The sequence below is a fragment of the Mastigoproctus giganteus genome, chromosome 7 (assembly GCF_048544385.1).
Source record: "Mastigoproctus giganteus isolate SK-2022 chromosome 7, ASM4854438v1, whole genome shotgun sequence".
NCBI lineage: Eukaryota > Metazoa > Arthropoda > Arachnida > Uropygi > Thelyphonidae > Mastigoproctus > Mastigoproctus giganteus.
The window spans coordinates 12364971-12386864 of NC_143581.1; the positions used below are offsets into that span (position 1 = coordinate 12364971).

General features: G+C 37.8%; 1 protein-coding gene across 2 annotated transcripts in view; it reads right to left on the minus strand.

The window, feature by feature from the left end:
- The window catches only part of LOC150082524 (junctophilin-1-like), an 82904-nt gene that overhangs the window by 43939 nt on the left and 17071 nt on the right, over positions 1–21894 (minus strand). Inside the window, exons 2-3 of one of the 2 annotated variants that reach the window (XM_090377532.1) lie at positions 13077–13351; positions 4292–4797 (exon numbers count right to left, since the gene is read on the minus strand). In XM_090377532.1, coding sequence (XP_090233658.1) covers positions 4292–4797; positions 13077–13351 — 781 coding nt within the window. Of the gene's footprint in view, positions 1–4291; positions 4798–13061; positions 13352–21894 lie in introns of both variants that reach the window. The other variant, XM_090377531.1, reaches the window with a different exon arrangement.

Sequence of the window (21894 nt, forward strand, 5' to 3'; positions counted from 1 at the left end):
AATAGCCTTTCTCCGAGATGAAATATTGTGGTAAACCTTAGACCAAGTAATTCGTCCTTGAAAAGACCTGATTAAGTATCTTATGTCACGAGTTGAACCTGGGACCGAAAACAACAATGGCTGTCACGATCATGGTCCTTTACTTTTAGCAAGATTCAATGGATGCCTGGACAGTTCTTGAAGGCAGTGGTATTACTGATTGAGCAAATAAAAAAATAAAAAAAAAACATGGAAATTCTTTCAATGCATTTAAAGTTCAAAGAACGAAACATGTTCCTAAGCCACGTGTTATTGACTCTTGATATTGGAAAGATTTTTTGTTAATCCATTTTTTTAACGATCAAAACCAGCTGTCACAAACCATCTGCTTCTCTTTTGTAAAATTAACTAGTAAGGAAGTCGCCGCGTGCTATTTTCATGATAACGAAGTATCTTGCAGAGTGTGTGGGTCTCCTTTGCTTTCCGGAGTAATCCTTCTTTGCACCTGTGCTCTACAATACATAGCAAGACCAAATCGTTACTGACAGGAAGTCGAAGTAGGTAGAAGGTCAAAAGATCAGCAGAAAAACGAAGAGTTAATAAGTCCCCAGGGAGTACAAAAACACCATGATTTACAAACAAATATAATATCGAGAACATAAAAGAAAATATAGATGAGATAGAGCGATGTCAGTTCTTGTAATCTGTTGTCTCTCACTTAACCAACTGCTGTAGCTGGTTGGGATTCGCAGAGGTTGGCAAGCCTATTTTCTAACAATCCCTAGAGTGTGTGCTTTTAATCAGTAATGGCGTAGTTAATGTTTTCCCATTTGACAAAAGTGAACCCAATGAAGCTAATTATTTTGACTTTACTTTTAAATAACAGTCCTCTTTCTATCAACAATTAATGAGGCTTGGGAGAAAACTCACGCCATTATGCAGTTGCCATAGAAACGCCCGACAAGCCACTTTGCTCATGTTTCTGTACAGAGATGTTTATTCCAAACATATGGCTTCATCCTGTTCTAACTTTTCCACTGATTTTTGCGAAATATTTTAGTTAACTAGGACTTGTTGATTTTCATCGGATTTGTTTACAGGTTGTGAAATGCGTTCTGGGGATGCGTTGCTTCCCACATCCCTTTTTTTTTTTTTTTATCTTTTCGGTTGAATTAATTCAAAACTGTGTAGCATTTAAACTCTGTTGGGGATTGAGAACAGGATGTTGCAGACAATTCGCCTTCATCACACCGGATGAGATAGAATAGAGTGTTTTTTTATATTCTGTCAGACAAGCCGCTTTTAACGTGACCTCCCTTAAATTAACCTCCGTGTTTGATAGACGCAACTCGGTTTTAATCAATACGAAGGTCATCTCTATTGCATATAGTATAGGGGTGAGGCGCAGTTCCATGTGACTGATTTGGCGTTTTCTTTCGTTGAAATGTCTGTCTCCATGTATTAAGTGGCGTGCATGCTGTTTGAAAAAAGAAAAAAAAATGTCATTCGTGATGCAACGAGTGGACCTTTTTATTTTCTATTATTAATCGATAGGACAAAGTACTCGACCTAGGTTATCAGTGATAACCTAGGTCGAGTACTACGCAATCATTTGTATGCCATATTTAACCATGATGAAAATTCTATTTATTATAAACCGTTATGTGTATGTGTTGATCAGTTTATAATTTCAACAAATGTTAGCCTCTTTCTTACCGGCCATCAAAAAATTTCTTTCTCATTGATTTTTATATAACTATAATTATTTAGAGAAAAAGCAATATCTCAATAACTTTATTTTTAAGTTTATAATTTTGAAAAATACCTATTTCATTAGATAATTTCATTTAATAATTAAAATCATGTAATTATATAATCATCGTCCTCTTCAAACTGAGTTGAAAGGGCTTGGGTTCGAATCCTGTTAATGACATGCACCTCCCGGGTAGCACAGTTGGTAGAAAAGACCCGAGTTCGAGTCCCATCGATAAGGTTAGGAAATTTTATGGGCCTTTTTCACAACGTGGCTGAGTTAGTCGATCTCAGGCGAGGGTAGCATGGTTTTCCCACAAACTCGGATTTTTCGCTAGAGAACAGAAAATCAAACCTCAGAACACCTTTGAATTTCCCCAAACTGTCAGCCTCTACCACCCATGTAGGTAACTTATTCCAGTAATTTATAACTCGCTAGCTAAAATAAAACTTCCTGCAATCCAGTCTAATGATCTCCCCCCGTAACTTGAAATTATCGCCCCTAGTTCTAGAATCATTTATAACCATGGAAATTTCGTCCTCATTCATTTTACTTATGCCTCTGAGAGTCTTAAACACCTCAATCGAGTCTCCTCTAAGGTGCCTAGTTTCTAAGCTCTGCGACCCACATCATTCGAAGTCTTTCTTCATATGGACGCCCTTTTGCCGATCTCACCAGGCGAGTTACCCGTCTTTGGACCCTTTCAAGAAGGGCAATGTCTTTCTTTAGGTGCGGTCTCCATACTTGAACACAATATTCCAAGTGTGATCTAACAATAGCCTTATATAATGGGATTATGACATCCTTATCTCTACCAGCAAAAGTTCGATAAATCATCGATAGGACACCATGGGCCTGGCCTTCCTTGCAACCTGTATCCGCATTGCAACGATGTATTTCATAAAATAGACGTCCTTTTTGAGTTTTATTTTTTTCAATCTGTGAAACGAAAAGTCTCAACGAGCCCTATTTGATCAAAATATGGCCAAAAACACTTTGATTAAATGTTCCAGCCACATCAAGAAGGCGTCTTAAAACTTGAACATAGAACTCTTCATTAACTGTTTGACCACCTGCAGACATGGTGGACAACATGCCAAGGTGAAAAAATGTTAGCAGCATGGCCTTCTTTTTGCTGAAACTGGGCGCCTTTTTTTGATTTGGGAAAGAAGGAATCTTCCAGTGGTATCGCTGCCTTTTGGTTTCTGGATCATAGCCGAAAACGCACGTTTCATTTCCAGTTATGATATTTATTTAAAATGTCTCGTCAAGCGACTTACTGACAGTGTTCAAGTTGTTTCTTTGTTAACAGCCGCTGCACGAAATTTGTGGAAGCTCACCTCATGTTCAAAGCCCTTAAAATGGAATGACATGATCCTTTGGAGATACAAGTTCCTTCAGCGATTACATACCTTCGGTCATTTTGTACCACAATTCGCTCTTGGGACTTGATTTCATCATTTGTTGGGTTGAGAATCCTCTTCGAAACGCTAGTGCTGCCAAGGCAGATAAGGCTACCAGGTGTCAGTATATTGTGTCTGAAACTGTATCTATTATTCAGCCTATTGCTGGACGGAAAAATTTTGCTTTCGAGAGAAAAAAACGTGGTTGTTGTCTGAGACTGACTAATTGGGCCACGTTGTTTAAAAACGCTCATAAAAATTCCTCACTTTACTGACAAGTTTCGAAGGGAATCTTTTCCACTCCGTGTGGGTGCACAGTGATTATAAACACTGTGCTACCCTCGAGGACATCAATGTTGCAATAATGGTTTGTCATAATGTAATGAAAGGCGTTGATTTATTTACGTGTTTGTTTTTGTTCCTTAACTTTTAAGCAGCAGTGTGTCTCTTGAATTCTGCATAATTTGTAGAGATAAAATTTGTGCCTCTCTTTTATTTGCTTATTTTGTTACACAAACCTTATTGTCCCTCCCCCACTCCCGAGACCGACAACAAGAACCTTGTTGTTCACACCTTAGATCGACTAACTCAAAGTAAAAGAAAAGCCCATAAAAGTTACTCCGGTCACTGACAGGATTCCCACCCTGACCTTGTTCATTCTTTGTGGGGAGGACGGTGATTAAAATCACCATGCTATCCACAGAGACGTAAGAGTATGGATAATGGAAAAATTCCTTCCTGTATCCGTACTCTTCCGGTAAAATAAAAAAAGTAAACCGCAGCCATTATCAATCCATTGCAATGCGGGTTGACAGATCGACCGTATTTACCAGACAGGAGCTTAAACCCTGGTCTACTCAAAGAGCGTGTGCAATACTCCTGCTCCTGACCACTCGACTACGGGTGGTTCTCCGTCTATCTGCCAGCCCACATTGGACCAGCGTGGCAGATTATGGTCCTTTTCCCTCAATATGAATCTTTGAGGAGGCTTCCATCCTTCAGTGGATTGATAATTTCTGCAATTTACTTTAATCTTCCCGAATCCTAATAATAATATTATTATTATTAAATTTTAAAATGGCATCGGCATAGTCATTCACACATTTAAATAATAATCCAGATTCTTGGGTTGCTATACATATTTCTGGAAACCTACCTTGAGATAGCGATGTCTGCCTTCTGCAGGGCTATCTGCGAACCCCTTATGGCAGCATTCACAGCCGACAGGATTCTCTCCTTAAACTTCGCCGAGCGTAGCAGGAATAGATGTTTTTTCTTTCCAGAAGTAACCAATACATTGTTCTTGTACTTGCCCTCTTCTCTTGTTCCGTCTTTGAAGGTTGTGACTCCATAACCATATTTACGATTGTTGTACCATTCTCCTTCATACCTGAGTCCATCTGATCTCTCCGCAATCCCAAAGCCACACCTTTTGTCGTTCTTCCACTCTCCCATATATGTTTCAATGACATTGCTATCAGTGATCTCATCCTGGCTTACAAAACTGGTGTTACTATCAGTGTGGCCAGAGTTGTGGGTAACTCCAGAGTGGTTGGATTCCGAACTGGCAGAACTCATGTTTGATGTTGTACTCCTAACGGACCACGCAGTCCCTCGTTTGTCGATGTCTCCTGTGCTCTTCTGCTTTTTGAACCGCAGACCCTGTAAAAAATGAGAAATCAATAGTTCAATGGAGAAAGATATATTTATGATTATAGATATAATTTATTTTTTTCAGTACACTCTCCTTGAAAAAGTATCCGGACAATCCTATATTCATAGTCCATTGGATTTTTCCAAATAAACGAATTATTCATACCGGTATATAAAGAAAGAACATGAGAATTGTTGACTTGTCTATTCGTACAATTACCGATTGCCTACACTATTAAAGTCGACCATCGATTACTTTACCTTGAAATGAAAGCATATCAGTAACACCATCTAGCAGGAGACTACGAAAGTTCCCTTACCTGACCAGAGGTACCTCGAAGGGTAGTATAACAACCTCGCGGGACATCCCTTCAGAATACAAAGCAGGAGTTTAAAGTGTTAACAGGGATTGATGTCTGCACGAATGAATCTCCACAGCTTTGGTTTTCATGAGAGAGCGTAGGTGCACTTTTCAAACGCCCTCTATGAGGGGGGAGGGGTTCAAAAAAGATTTGTATTCACCCAGAAGTTACTACACAAATAGCTCTCTCAATACATTTCCGCAGACCAGTTTTCTAGGTCCTCTGACTGTTCTTCAAACCATTATTCGGAAGCAGAAATCACCCCATAATCAACAGCAAAATGATTTTCACGAAGAAAGGATTTCAAGGCAGTAATTGTACTGCCTTGAAAGTAAATTGTCTGCTAGGTGGGTTTCAGAACCCACCTAGCAGACAATTTACTGATATGCAACTGTTGATGGATGATGTTCTCCACAGCCCCTACACTAGTTTGGAGCTCTGCAGCTAGTTCTTTGACGCTAATACGGAGATCTTCCAGGATTAATGCTTCCATTTTTTTGCAACACTCTCTTCTGTTACAGCAACTGTTGGGCGTCCTGGGATTTCTTCATCATGCACTGAGGTTCTTCCACACCTGAATTGTTTATACCAATGTGTAACAACGCTGTAATCTGGGCAGCCTTCTCCATAAACAGCGACCATTTCTTCGTGGATTGTTTTGGGTGTTTCCCACTGAATAATTGAATATAAATCTTTTTTTTTGAACCCGTCCCCCCTCCCATATATAACACAGTTGAAGCACCTAGGAGGTTAACCAATGTACAATCATCCTTGATAAAAAAAAGGTTGAATTCCGAGAAAGAAATAAATGATTGTAGCTTCAATTAAATACGTACCACATTTTATTACATCAATGTTTCTTCAGTGAAAAGTTGAATTGGCTTCAGTTACAGTCCATTGTTCTACCTATCACACACAGATCACGTCAGACTCTGACTGCGTGCGAATAATTGATTATTTTTCTTATCAGAAAAATTGAGTCTGACTTCGATCATTAACTTTTCTCCCTTGTCACTAATAAAGCTCTTCGTAGGCCATAAACTTTGCAAACTCGGATTGGATTGGGTTTCTGTTGAAATAAAATTGCATGAAATTTTTTTTCTCTTGATTTTCTTGACCACACGTTTTGTTCCGATGGGAAAAAACCTGTAAATGTAAAATATTTCTCTTTGGACACTAGTTCCCACATCGACCTTTTCATTCTTATTGCGATTATGGTGATCTTTCTTTTATTGACTTTCTCCATTTCTCGAGACGCACGTGGCAATGAAATGTGAAACGCAACGTCTTCTCCAGGCGACTGTTTGCCGATAATATGACCTACAAAGTCACGTGATTCTCTATCGTGTCGCCTGCCATCCAGGTAGGATCGACCGCTTCGTTCTGCCTTCTAGGATATGCTCCGAGCGTGTACCTGTATCTTTAATGTCTCACTCGACATGGCAAGATAAAAGTAAGTGGAGCAGGGAATTTTTTCGCTGTTAGACATGAGAAACCTCATGGTTTCTTGTTAACTTTGAAGGGTCAATTGGGGAAACAGTTCGTATTTGCAACATCACACATTGCGTTCATTTGATTATGTTTATTGGATATCATAAAACTGATTTAATCCATTAAATCAGCACATATTCAAATTTTATGGTGATCCCAAAATGTATTAAAATCAATAGCTGGATGAGGGGCCATCATCCCCACATGTGAAGACAGTATTACGTGGTAGTACGAATTTGTGATTTTTACAGACAGTAACTGTTTAGTTCTTGTTAAAAGGATTTTTTGTTTAGAAGGACCTGATTAATTTAACTAACTTTTCTTTCCTCCATTAGAGAATTATCTGGAGATTGGTATTTAGGGAACTGGTAGTGTATAACCGTCAAGTTCTAGCTGATTGTGCTGGGATTCTCACTAGAACGTTGAATGCAGTATACCATTATCAAAAAATCTATGGACAGGATTTCCTGTAAGTGGAGGAAGGTCATTGATATATGAGAGAAAAGAGTGAAAGAGTGGGTGATAGAATAGAGCATCGAGAAACTAGTATTTCAGAAGTTAGAAGGAAGATAGCCGTCTGCATCACACGCATTGAGCATATAGGTTACATTTTAATTTCATTACTCAGGGAGATAACTAGCTACTCAAATTTGAAAAGCAAAAGGCCATTAGATGGGCGCTTTTTAACAAGACTGTGTTAAATACAATCAAAAGCATTAACTGCTTGATTCCTCGTGGGTAGCACACCATCGTCCTTCCCAAACTGGGCTGAAAAGATCTGAGTTCGAATCCAGTCGACAACGCGCGGAATTTATATGGGCCTTTTTCACAAAGTGACTGAGTTAGTCGGTCTCAAGCGAGGGTAGCATGGGTTTACATGCCAATATCTTCAGACTAAGATGAAATAGAACAACTGTGATGTAGCAGAGGTGGAAATGTGATAGGCAGCAGTGACAACCAATAGCTTTTGGAAGAACCAGAAGTAGGGTAGTCGCGCTTGTTCTTGTCCATAACAAGCACGACTACCGTTTGGACAAGAAGCAAGTTTTGTACTCTTAGACTTTCCAAAATGAAGTTTGGATTAACAATATTAATAGCTTTTTTACAACTGTTGAAAAACTGTGCGCATTTGCTGAAAAAACCTCTATTTTAGGAGAAGAACAGGTGTATAGAGTGGTATGAAGGAAAAGGGATCCATCCCTACAAAAGTAATTTCACTTGAGGACTGTGCAATTATTAGTATCAGATGATTTCAAACAGTAATCCAACCATAGAAATCTTGCAGGTTACTCAACTTCACATTGTTGCAATGCGAAATGACAGGAGGCTGAGAATAGTCATAGAACCGAGAGGCTCCAGTGGAGAAAAGAACGTCAGTAAGTAGTACTTTGAGGTACCTAGAGGACAAGTAATATTAATGCTGTACTTTGAACAGTTGTTGGTGATGAAGATATTAAGAGTTGGTATTATCTGGTGTTCAAGTACGTAAATGAAGACGTTGTGTAAGGTGACTGGTAATCACAAAAGCCTCGGTATCTCGACCCGTTGAATCCGTGCAACTAGACAATTGAATCCAGATGAAGTTGTGATTATCATCAAATAAAATTACACCACTGTTAGGAAAATTCCTTTTCCTTTTCAAAAAAAAAAAAAGGAGATCAAAAAGAGGAGATTCCAGATTACGAATTTTCTGACAAGAAATATAAAATTAGACATAAGCAAAAGCATCACTTTTAAATGAATAATTTGCTTAAATAAGATGAGTAGTGATCGAAACAACTGACAATTGATTCTTTTCCTCTTGTAAAAGTAGATTAACTTGTATATTAACCACCTCCTTCCAGTGTCTGGAAATCCCATCCATAATTTTTCTGATGACAGAAAACTACAATCCACCTTTCAGTTTAAGAAATTGCCTTGCACAAAGAGCTTCCACTCCTCAAATATCCAATCACCAATTCCTTAAATTCCGTTCTCCAGGTAATTCTCCAAAAACTTGGGAGCAAAAAAAAAAATTTAGCTAACGTCAATCCTTTTAGAACTGAAGCCCTGTCTTATTTCTAGCAAAAAATAAGAACACTGCTAGGCTCTTTTTGGAGAGAAACTCCTCCAATGCTCACCTTTGGCTGTACTCGGACTTCTATAGAAGATCACATATCTCTATTAGGGATTACTCTTACAACTGCTAATCTCTCTCTTGGACATCGCAAATATTTTGCTTCTCTGCATTAAAAAAAACTGGGTTTTCTCTTTCGGTCTCGGTGTTGCTTTTCTCCTAAACAGCAACTCACTCTGTATAAATCTCAAATCCACCATAGCATGAAATATTGTTCCCGCATCTGAGTTGACCTCCCCCCAAAAGCTCTTTCATGCTTCTAGACTCCGTTCAAAAGAGAACAGTTTGGTTAATTAATGACCCATCTCTTACAATGTCGCTCCACTCTCTGTAATCCCCCCTCCCCTCTCTTTCTCTCTCTCTCTCTCTCTCTCTCTCTCTCTCTCTCTCTCTCTCTCTCTCTCTCTCTCTCTTCAAAAGCAGTCCGAACACGTCCGCAAACAACCAGCATCCTTTTACTGTCCAAATTCTTTGTTCTTCAAATTCTTTATTCCTTCGGCTTCTGTGTTCTGAAACAACCTCCCTTCGCACGTATTTCCTGAAAATTTCAGTCTAATGTCAACAAGTATCTTCTTTCATCTTCTCAACCTTCAACCCATGCATGATACTAATTACTACAGGTTCAAATACCTTTCATGCTTGAGGTTTTCATTAATAAAAAAATCATAAAGCCTATTTGTAGTTTAGGATGTTATTCCATATTTTCTAAAACTACTGTATTTGGTGCATTTTTGTAATTCTTTTGGCATGGAAGTAAATCTCAAGACAAGAAATTTTACTCTTGCGAGAACTTGGCTTACAATAACGCACTCTTATGTTAAACTGGTACTGTCAAGTCAAAAATAATGACATCGCAAATTGGAGACGAAACTCCGAAATCAATAATTGGTTTGCAGATTTCTGTGTGATTTATCTGTCTGCAACCTCCAAGAAAAGACGTATCTTACAATTTCTTAGGAAGATGGTTAGCTTAGACTCCTATATATTGGACTGTGTTCAGCTTTCTTTTTTTTATGATCCCAAAATGATTACTCAAGAAGAATTAAGTTAGCTTACTTAGTTATTTGAGTCTAGATCTTGAATACGAGTTAAAGTAATATACACTCCCATCTAAAAGTATCCCCTTTGGGAGTATCCCCTGCTGTTATTGAGTTGTTAGAAAGTCCCTGCACAGCTTAGGCTGTGCTTCGGGTACATGGTCTTGTTGTAATATAAATTTTTTTCCATAAAGTCGAAGTCCAAAGGATATTGCATTGTCTTCAAGAATGTTTTATAGCCTTATTTTCTTAAAATTCCTTCAAATTTGACGATTTTCTCCACTCCAGAAAAACAGAGTGCATGATGGAACTACCATCATGCTTGAGTGTAGACACTAAACAATATGGCATCACTTTTTGTTCAGTTGATCGTCTTACATAAACACTACTCTTGAATTCAAAAATTTCAAATTTGGATTCATCCGTCCACAGTACGTTTTCCAACTCTTTAATTGTCCAATGTTGATGGCTCTTAGCCCAAGCCAACCGTTTTTTCGATTTTCCTGATTTAATAAGGGTTTTCAGAAAGCTACATGACCCTGAAGTTCTGCTTGTGTAAGACGGAGTTAAACTGTGAATGTAGACACAGGACTTTCTCTGTTCTTATTGAACTCAATTCGGAGTTCAGGTGCTGTAAGTAGTCGATTACGTTTGGAAATCAGTATTGTGGTATTATCTTGTGCTTTTGTTACGTGCGCTTGTCCTGATTGTGGGTTGTGCTTCTGTTTTGAGCACTGGCCATCCATTTACTACCCACAAACTCATGAATTTCCTCTATCCATCTCCGCCTTTGTCTTCCAGGTTTTCTTCTAGCTCCTCTTGGGTACCATTCTGTTATTTTCTTAGTCCATCTGTCATCATGTCTTCGAGCTATGTGTCCTGCCCAAGACCATTTTAGTTCTTTAGTTTTGATAAGAATGTCCTTTACTTGAGTGTGCTGCCTAATCCATGTGTTTCTCTTCTTATCTAACAGTCTGATTCCCAATATAATTCGTTCCATTCTTCGCTGTGTAGTTCTCAGCTTCTCTTCCATTCTTTTGGTGAGTGCCCAAGTTTCACTTCCATAAGTCATGGTGGGGAGTATACATTGGTTCATTATTTTACGTTTCAGACAAACTGGGATATTGCTCTTCAGTATGTGACTATATTTCTTGAATGCTATCCACCAAAATTTATTCTTCTCTTGACTTCCAGCCATTTATCATTATTACAGCTAATAACTTGTTCCAGATAAGTATATGACTCCACCTTTTCAGTTACTGCTCCTTCAATCATTATTTTCCTTTCTGTGGCATACTTGTTCATCATTACTTTTGTTTTAGCCATATTCATCTTTGGTCCAAAATCCTTACTAACTCTGCATAACTGATTAAGCTTTTCCTCTAATTTTTTTGGGATCGTGGCTAATGACCACAATGTCATCTGCAAATCGTAAATGGTTTAGGTACTCTCCGTTCACATTGACTCCTTTCTGCGACCAGTCTAATCTTCTGAAAGCTTCCTCAAGGGCAGCAGTAAACAGCTTCGGAGATATTGTGTCTCCTTGTCGAACTCCTTTCTCTATTTTAAATTTCCTACTGTCTTTGTCTAGTCTAATAAAGGAGGTAGCGTTCTCATATGTTTTCTTCAAAATATATATGAGATGTATGGAGTCAAATGCCTTTTCATAATCCACAAATGCCAGGCATAATGGTGTTTTATATTCATTTGCTTTCTCCATTAGCTGTGATATTACGTGAAGGTGATCCATAGTTGAGAATCCTGTTCTAAAGCCAGCTTGCTCTTTCGGTTGATTCTCATCAAGTATTCTTTCTAATCTGTTAGTAATGACCCTTGTGAACAACTTGTAGATGTGGGATAACAAGCTAATTGGTCTAATTTCCAATTTCTGATTTATCTCCTTTCTTATGCAGCAAAACTATGATTGCATTATTCCACTGCTTAGGCGTCACCTTTTATAACGCACTTTGTGAAGAGCCTTGCCAGTTTTTGTGTTATGTCTCTTCCTCCAATTTTAAGAACTCTACAGTAACTTCATCTTCCCCCGGGGCCTTCTGATTCTTCATTTTCTTCAATGGATGTTCTACCTCATCAGGAAGTCTTCTTACATCTATATCACGTGTACATCTTACCATTCTGTGATCACTTCCAACATTTACCTTATTCAGGACGGTAACATCATTCACAATATATCTTCTGTTAGTAAGGATGAAGTCGATTTCATTAGTTGTTAATCCATTTGGACTCTTCCATGTCCACTTTCTGTTCACCCTTTTCTTGAAAAAAGTGTTCATTACCGACAATCCTTGAAATTCTGCAAATTCCACAAGTCTTTCGCCTCTTTCATTTCTTTCACCAATTCCAAAATTTCCCATTTCTACGCTGTTTTGTCTTTTTCCAACCTTAGCATTGAGGTTGGAAAAAGACAAAAATTACTCAAAATACATAAACTAAATTAGAAAAACTACTGCTATGCACGACTTCTAAAAAAAGAGATGAGGATCAAAAGCGATAAATATACTGCCCTCCCACAATATTAGAGACTTGTCTAATAGATTGGTAAGGCACTATAAACATTGAAATATTTCTGAAAGTTCTAGAAAAGCATCAGCGTCTTGTTATAATACACTCACTAAAAATTAGAAACCTTTATTCATTATATAGAAGAGCCACCTTTGACCGAATTACAACCCGACACATCATGGCATGGATTCCACTAGGTTCTGAGAGTGTTCTGAGAATAACAACAACATATTTGTTATTGCTGCTGTATTGTGATCAATAGAGAACCGCAAATCCGAAAAAGTATCCTTCCTAACATATCCCAGACATTCTCAAATGGATTCAGATCTGGAGAATTAGGAGACCAGGATAAATGTTGGAAATCTTAGAAATGTTCCCCGAACCATTCAGCAATATGGCCTTAGTCGCTGATGCCCCTAAAAATCCCAACCACAACAACTGAACAAACTAACTCCTTTCTGAAAACCTGAAAGTTTACCCCTTGTCCCATCAACCAAGAAGCCCCAGAAAAGCGTACTCTATTTATCTGATACCAAGGAACTTGAGGTCATACCATTTGACAACTTGCATACCATAATTATGTTTAATTATCTGTTGACGCAAATTACAAAAGGTTTCTAATTTTTTGGCCAGTGAGTGCATAATAGTAGATTTATTGGGATTAATAATGTCTGTAAGCTTATGACGAACTACAGCATGCAATAGTTTAGCCAAAAATTTGAAAATGGTAATGAGTAGTAATACCATTAAATATCTTACATGGAGAATACTTTTTTTCAATTCTCCCGATTTCTCCACGAGGGATCTTCTTCTTGGCGGAGGCTCATCACTCCTAGCTTTTAAAACAAATCCCCCTCTACAGTCATCCACTCTTCGATCCCTTTCGCTTGCTGGTTCCATGTGTTCGCTGTGCAACGAAGTCATGGATGATTGTAAATTTTTCGGACGGTAATGTGAAGCCAGCCCAAATGGTGCGCTGCTTCGAACTCCATATCCATGTCGCATTCCTTTCATCCATTGGCCCTGGTAGGTACCTGGATAGAAAAAAGTAAAGAACTGTAATGAGTTTGTTGTATACACATGATATTAATATCATATTAAAACAAATGCTAAAGAAAGGAAGTTACTTGGAAGTTAAAATGAATTGTTATGGGATTTTCACAAAACGTGACTGAGTTAGTTGGTCTCAGGAGAGGGATACTTCATTTTATCTCACAGAAGTTCGGTCTTATAATGGACTATTGTAAAAAAAGGAAAACAGAGGCCAAAGGCAATTTATAAGTATATCGTTTTTTTTTTTTTTTTTTTTTTATGAAAACCCCAAACACGAAAGGTATCAAAACCTATAGTACTTAGTACCGTGCATGGGTTGAAGGAGAAATATGGGAGGGGGGGGGGGGGATGCCGGAAACTTTGCTCTAGAGACTAAACATGGGTTTCACCACTTCAAGCCTCCAATAAGCAAAGTGGTGTTACAACATTGAGGACGATGTGCCTTTCCTCCTTGGTTAAGAAGTGGGCTGCAGAATTTAAACGAGAGAGGGAGCGCCTGGAAGATGACCCACGCTGTAGAAGGCCTGAAACATCCATCCTCCAGAAGTTGTTGACAGTGTGCGTGATTTGGTGATGAGTGGTAGACCAGTGACAGTTCGATATATTACTAGCGTCTTGGGCTTCTTATCAGAATGCGATGAGATGCCCAATGAGGTGATGAGTGGTAGACAAGTGGCAGTTCTATATATTACTAGCGTCTTGGGCGTCTCATCAGAATGCGTGTACCACATAATATACTCATCATGAAAATGATGTCAACACGATGGGTTTCAAAGTTGTATACAACAGATCAAAAACGCAAAAGAGTGGTCAAGTGAACTTTGCATCGTTTAAAAGCAGATCAAACAAATTTCCTGGCAAGGTTTGTGATCGTGGATGAGACATAGCTTCATCACTTTCACAAAGGAGCAGTCCAAACAGTGGAAACACAGCTTCTCTCTCCTCCAAAGAAAGCTAAGTTGAGTCCTTCTGCTGGCAAGGTGATTTCATCTTGAAAAAATCAAAGACATACACCGAGAAAAACTCAACGAAGGAGCCTTGTTCCTACAAGATAATGCACCTGTTCACAATTTGTCCCTGCCATGGCTGCATTGCATGAGTGCGGCTTTGAAATTCTTGACCATCCCAATATTGATCAAATCTAGCACCATTGGACTTTCACCTATTTTATAATTCGAAAAAAATATCTGGCTGACATCCATTGTCTCACCAACAGTGACTTCATTATTGAAGTGGGTTCATTCCTGGATGCCCAAGAGAAAACTTTCTTCGCAGCTGGAATCAATGGATTGGTGAAAAAAGTGTATTAATTCCGTAGGGAACTCTTACAGGTCACGAACATTTCAAACGCCCCTCTTATGTAGAACAGTCACCAAAGGCTACCCACAGAGATCTAGCCTTGATCCATTGTCTCTCCACCTGCTTGAACTGTTGGATTGGAGATGGATGAACTGTTGGAATCGAAAATAAATGGTTTAACACTAAGCTGAGAGATTGTTTTACGGATTTCCAGTATTATTGAGAATTATTTTGTTTACTGCTTAGAGAATTTTAGGTAGGGGGCAGCAGGAGTCACCAAATTAATACCAATCTTTTGATGTACTTCAGAGAAAACATCTCATCACGTGTATCTACGTCACGTGATGAGAAATCGTAGTTTCTCATTCATTTTGTAATCGTTGCCTTGAAATGTTTCAAGGTATTGAGCCATCCCCCTGGCTTTCGTAAGATTATGTATTTCGATATGGAGGAAGAGAACCATCTGTGGAAGGTCACCCCATCTTGGCCTTGTGGTACGCGAGAAACTTGGTAATTTTCATTCTGCAGTACAACTGCTTATGACAGCAAGTGTACATTAGTAAATTGCTCCAATAATTCGGTAATTGCAGTAATTTTCCCACTTACATGGAAAAAGAGCGACTCCTGTTGGTGGATTTATGAAAGAATACGACTAGCTTTGGAGTGTTAATTATGATAATTATAATTTGTAAAAATTAGAGGCGTTTTTGTACAAATTATAGAAGTGGCGATACAATAGGAGCCAGTTCATCATCAGAGGAAGAAGAAAGTCACATTTCTGAAATGTTTTCTAATTTTTTCGAATAATAAAAATAGTAATCGGTAACTATTAAAATAAATTTGGATTGCATAATTTTCGATTAACATAAAGAATTTATTATTTATTTTTAAAAATAATTTGAAACGTAACGATATTTCTTATTAGAAACGAACTTTATATAATTTGTGTATGCAGAGGCACCAGATGCAGTGGGGGTAGTGTTAATATGTAATGAGATGTAAACAACCGCGAGGCGTATCGCTAGATTTTTTTTTTTTAGATTATGATTGTTTATGACTAAAAACTGTGCAGAACACTTCTCCATGTATTTACAATCCTTTAAATTGTTAATTTTGTTATGAATAACATATCTTACAATTATTCAGAAGGAAAGAGAGAGGAAAGGAAAGAAAGAGAGAGAGAGAAATTGAGATAAAAAGGAAATGAAAGTGAGTAGGTAAAATACAGAATACGGAGAGAAATAAAGAGAGAGAAGTAAGAAATATAGAAAGAAAAGGGCAAATAAAGGGGGGAAATAACGGGAAAGAAAAAGGAGAGGAATAGAAAAAAAAAAAGAACGTTAATAAAAGAAAGAGAAATAGATGAGAGAAATGGGGAAAAGATAAATAGATAAAAGGGTGAGAAATACGGAAAGGTAAATTAAAGAGTGAGAAATGGAGAAAGAAAGATATATAAAAGGGTGAGAAAACCAGAAAGAAAGGTAAATTAAAGGGTGAGAAATGGAGAAGATAAATATATAAAAGGATGAGAAATGAGGAAAAGAAGGATAATTAAAAGGGAGTTGAAATAAGGAAAATAAACATACATAAAAGGTTGAGAAATAAAGAAAAGAAGGATAATCATAAAGGGAGTGAAATAGGGAAATAGAGAAAAGGGGCGAGAAATGGGAGGAATAGATGAGAGAAAATGGAGAGAAATGGAGAAAACAAAGATATATGAAAGGGTGAGAAATGGGGAAAGGAAAGATATATAAAGGGCTGGGAAATAAGGAAAAGAAGGATAATTAAAAGGGAGTGAAATAGGGAAAATAAAGATATATAAAAGGGTGAGAAATAAAGAAAAGAAGGATAATTATAAAGGGAGTGAAATAGGGAAATAAAGATATATACAAAAGGGCGAGAAATAGGAAAAAGAAAGATAAATTAAAGGGTGAGAAATAGGGAAAAGAGAGATAAATAAAAGGGTAAGAATTGGGGAAAAGAAATATATATAAAAGGGTGAGCAATAAGGAAAAGAAAGATAATTAAAAGGAAGTGAAATAGAGAAAAGAAACATATATAAAAGAGTGAGAAATAAGGAAAAGAAGGATAGTGAAAAAGGTAATGAAATAGGGAAAATAAAGATATATACAAAAGGGCTAGAAATAGGGAAAAGAAAGATAAATAAAATGGTGAGAACTAGGGAAAAGAGAGATAAATAAATAAAATGGGGAAAATAAAGATAAATTAATGGGGGGAAATAGATGAGAAAAAAGGTAGAGAAATGGAGAATACAAAGATATATGAAAGGGTGAGAAATAAGGAAAAGAAAGATAAAAGGGAGAAAATAGGGAAAGTAAAGATAAAAGGGAGAAAATAGGGAAGTAAAGATAAAAGGAAGAAAATAGGGAAAGTAAAGATAAAAGGGAGAAAATAGGAAAAAGAAACATATATAAAAGAGTGATAAATAGGGAAAAGAAACATATATAAAAGGGTGAGAAATGGAGAAAAGAAAGCTGTTTAAAACTGGGTGAGAAATGGAGAAAATAAAGATATATACAAAAGAACGAGAAATGGGGATAAGAAAGATATATAAAAGGGTGAGAAATTGGGAAAAGAGAAATAAATAAAAGGGAGAGAAAAAAAGAAAAATAAAGATATATATGTGGGAAATAGATATATAAAAGAGTGAGAAATGGGGAAAAGAAAAATAAATTAATGGGGGAGAAATATATGAGAGAAAAGGGAGAGAAATGGAGAAAACAAAGATATATGAAAGGGTGAGAATAAGGAAAAGAAAGATAACAGGGCGAGAAATTAGGAGATAAATTAAAGGAATGCAGAGAGAAATCAATTGTTCTTTCTTTATTCTTTGTGTTTGTCCATTTCCCTATCTCGCTGCTTTGTATATTTCTCTCTCTCTCTCTCTCTCTCTCTCTCTCTCTCTCTCTCTCTCCTTTTCCTCTCTTTTTACCTAGCCTCTCTTCATTTTCTCTATTTCTCTTTTTCTCTATTTCTTTATATACCTTCTGCTGCTACTTTTCAAACCAGAAAAAGCGAAAAGAAATATAGAAAAGGGATCGAAGTAGAGAAAAAGATAAAACGGAGAAAGTCAAAGAGAGAAAAAAGGAATATATAGAAAAAAACAGAAGGAAAGAGAAGAGAAAAAATATAGGAAGAAGTAGAGGAAAAAAAGGGGAAATAGAAAAAAAGGAAGTTAAAAATGGAAATAGACGGGGTGGGTGCTTATCAGTGCGAGCAATACGTAGAAAGCCCGTGACCTACAATGCAATGTTCCCAATGACACGTAGAACGCTGGAAGATAAGGGTCGTTCGTCAAAGGAGGTCATCGCACAAACATTTACCAAAGGCGTATACTCGATGTTCATTAGCCGACAAACTCGGGTTCATCTACGTCTCGGAGTATAAAAATACCCACCACACCTTTTCCGTCGTAATTAATGACGACACGAATAACGGTTAGCGTCTTACCTGTCGTTTGGTGCTGCTGCGATGTATGACCACTTCCACCCGAGTCGCGTTCGCGCCTCGAGAGACGAAGGAGAAAGTTTTCTTATAAGAAGGTGTACACACAAGCGCACGTACACACACCCAGAGATTATCACCGCGTTATTAATTACTCGAACGACACACGCGTCACTGAGACAGTGATGGATTCGATGATTATTCACGTGACACACCTTGTGTTTTCGCAAGGCGTTCACTCGATCGACAAAACTAGAACGAACGCTGTATTCTAATTACGGACAATTTGTAACGTCCGTCAGTCTTTCGATTCTTATTTTATACACTTTCCAAATATAACTTTGCCCATAGTGAGAATGAACTGCGCATGCCCACAAAATCAGAATTTTCTTCCTCAATCCCACAATTCCAGCAATGTTGCAAACTCCAGAAGTACTTAAGAAAAGTGCTTGACCCTAGTTTTATTTCTTAAAATTTTCGAATATTTTACGCGCTGATTTACAATTGGCTCGTTTGTAAGTTGCCTAAGCAACCGCGAAGCTTTATGCGCATGACTGAATTCACGAACAAAGTGGATTGTTCAAAGTTCTTGTGTTCAAGTTATTCTGGTAAAGTGGTGTAGTTTTTATACAAATCGATAGAGGTATGTACACTTACTGGCCAAAAAATTAAAAACCTTTGCAAATGGCATCGACAGATAATTAATTACCAGTTGCGATGGATTCTTTTCAGAAGACAATGAACGACATTCCACCGTGTACAAATTGCATCTGAATGGTTTGAGAAACATTCCATTTATCCTGACCGCGTAATTCGCCACATTTGAATCAAATTGAGAATGTGTGGTATATATTGGAAACAAATCTTCTTATAGAAGAATGGTTAAATCGGCAGCTAGACTCCATTAGACACATAGTAATCTATGTCCAACGAAGTAGAAGGGCTGCAAGGTTCCAATAATAAAGCAATATACACTCCTAAGCCAAAACAATATGACCACCCCTGTCTCTACGAGAAGGAAAAGACTTCCCTGGTCTGATGAATCAAGGTCCCAGCTCTATTATGCCAATGGACGAGTGCTTATTCGGAGGCGAGCAGGCGAACAGCTGCAATTGGACTGCACGGTTGGCAGTGGATGGTTTGGAGGATATTTTAATGGATATTTCTGGGTCTGTTGAACACACCCTCACTACCAAATCCCACCTCGGAGTTTCCGACCAAATTTTACATGGTGACTGTGTATCCAGATGGCACTGGACTCTTTCAACAAGACAACGCTCCTTGTCACAAGGCCTGTACTGTGAAGGAATTGTTTGAGGATCATGTCCCAGCATTTAGTGTGTTCACTGGCCTTCAAATTCCCCCAGTATCAATCCCATCGAACATTTTTGGGATGCTGTGGAAAGGATCATTAGTCAGTTCAGTCCAGTGCCTGACTCCATTGCCGATCTCCAGAACTTCCTTCTGTCCATCTGGTCCAAAATACATGGGGTATTCTCGTGGAGGCAGTGCAACGAAGTATGCAACCGGTTATCACAACGAAAGGCGACCCAACACGCTATTAGGTAGGTGGTCATAATGTTTTGGCTCATGAGTGTATACAATACACGCATTTAAAAGCACGGAGAACCATGATGCAATAATAGGTGCTGCCTTACTGCTTCCTCTACAAGCTCACTCACGTGTCCTCCTTCTTACTCAGTTGTATTGGAGATGTTGCGCTGTTTAAGGCGTTGTCATTCTGTTAAGTAATAGAACGACGAGCGAAGGTTAAATTTTCTTTTATTGGACAAAAGTGCGACTGACACGTTAAAAACTTGGGCGGATAGAATGGTTGTTTAACGCTTACTGGTGGCACTTAAGTGTACATTCGTCAGTGAGTAGCAATGGCCGTAAAATATGTATTAAAGGCAAACATCGAAGTTTTATGCACCATCAGTTTTCTAAGTGTACGTACAAGTTAGTTCGCTGGATGGGGAAGTATAAGTGCGTGGTGCAGGCGCTCATGGCTATGTTTATGACTTTTTCCTGGAACGTATAATCGCACTAGATGAAACCTAGTCTCGATGTTATTAACTAAAATTCAAAGACCCGATTAGCATCATCCAAGTTGAGAAAAATTCGGACAACAACCTGGAAATGTAAAAGTGGTGGTGATCGTTGCATACGATTAGGATGGAATCATTGCGATACTCCAGCGATAGCAATGGCAAATCTTCAGCACCTTCTTCATATGAAAACAGTCGGTTAACTTTGCTTTGTTTCATAAGATGGCGGCCACTCAGAAGAACAACAGACGAGACACGGCGAGAGCAGATCACTCGTTTCTACACAAATTCAACATAACTCATTTGCATATTTCAAAAACACCTCTGTGTGTGTGTGTGTGTGTGTGTGTGTGTGTGTGTGTGTGTGTGTGTGTGTGTGTGTGTGTGTGTGTGTGTGTGTGTGTGTGTGGAGAGACACAGTGTAGATGATGATAGATTGAAAGAAAAGTAAAAGACAAAGAGAGAGACAGAAAGAGAGAAAAGGACAAAAAGAGAATATATATATATATATATATATAGAGAGAGAGAGAGAGAGAGAAATAGAATGATTTGAGTGAGAAAGAGAGAGAGGAAGAAGAAGAAAGAAGAAATCGAATGATTTCAATGAGAGAGAGAAAGGAGAAATAGAATGATTTCAATGAGAGAGAGAGAGAGAGAGAGAGAGAGAGAGAGAGAGAATGAGATATAGAATGATTTGAGAGAGAGAGAGAGAGAGAGTGAAGAGTGAGATATAGAATGATTTGAGAGAGAGAGAAAGGAGAAATAAAATGATTTCAATGAGAGAGAGAGAGAGAGAGAGAGAGAGAGAGAGAGAATGAGATATAGAATGATTTGAGAGAGAGAGAAAGGAGAAATAAAATGATTTCAATGAGAGAGAGAGAGAGAGAGAGAGAGAGAGAGAGAGAGAATGAGATATAGAATGATTTGAGAGAGAGAGAGAGAGCGAAAGAGAAAGGAGAAATGGAATGATTTGAATAAGAGAGAGAATGAGATATAGAATGATTTGAGAGAGAAAGAGAGTGTGTGAGATATAGAATGATTTGAGAGAGAGAGAGAGAGATAATGAGATATAGAATGATTTGAGAGAGAGAGATAGAATGATTTGAGAGAGAGAGAGGATGAGATATAGAATGATTTGAGAGAGAGAGAGATAGAATGATTTGAGAGAGAGAGATAGAATGATTTGAGAGAGAAAGAGAGTGTGTGAGATATAGAATGATTTGAGAGAGAGAGAGAGAGAATGAGATATAGAATGATTTGAAAGAGAGGAGATATAGAATGATTTGAGAGAAAGAGAGAGAGAGCGTGAGATATAGAATGATTTGAGATATATATATATATATATATATAGAATGATTTGAGAGAGAGAGAGAGAGAGAGAGAGAGAGTGAGATATTGAGATATAGAATGATTTGAGATATATATATATATATATATATTATTCTTTAGTAATATGATAATTTATGTTGTATTTTACTTTTAATATACTTTTATAGTGGTTTTCCTTAAATTATTTCTAGATTTTTCTGTTGTCCCAGTAGCTGTTTTAGCAATGCCCGGGTACGAACAGAGTACATATTATTATTTTATCTTTCTATTGTGGTTTATTGTGTTCATTTTCTTAATTACGGGTGTTTTCTACTCATAGGTATTATGGTTAATACATTACTGGTCTTTAAGCTAGCCTAAACTCGGTTATCTTAAATGCCCAG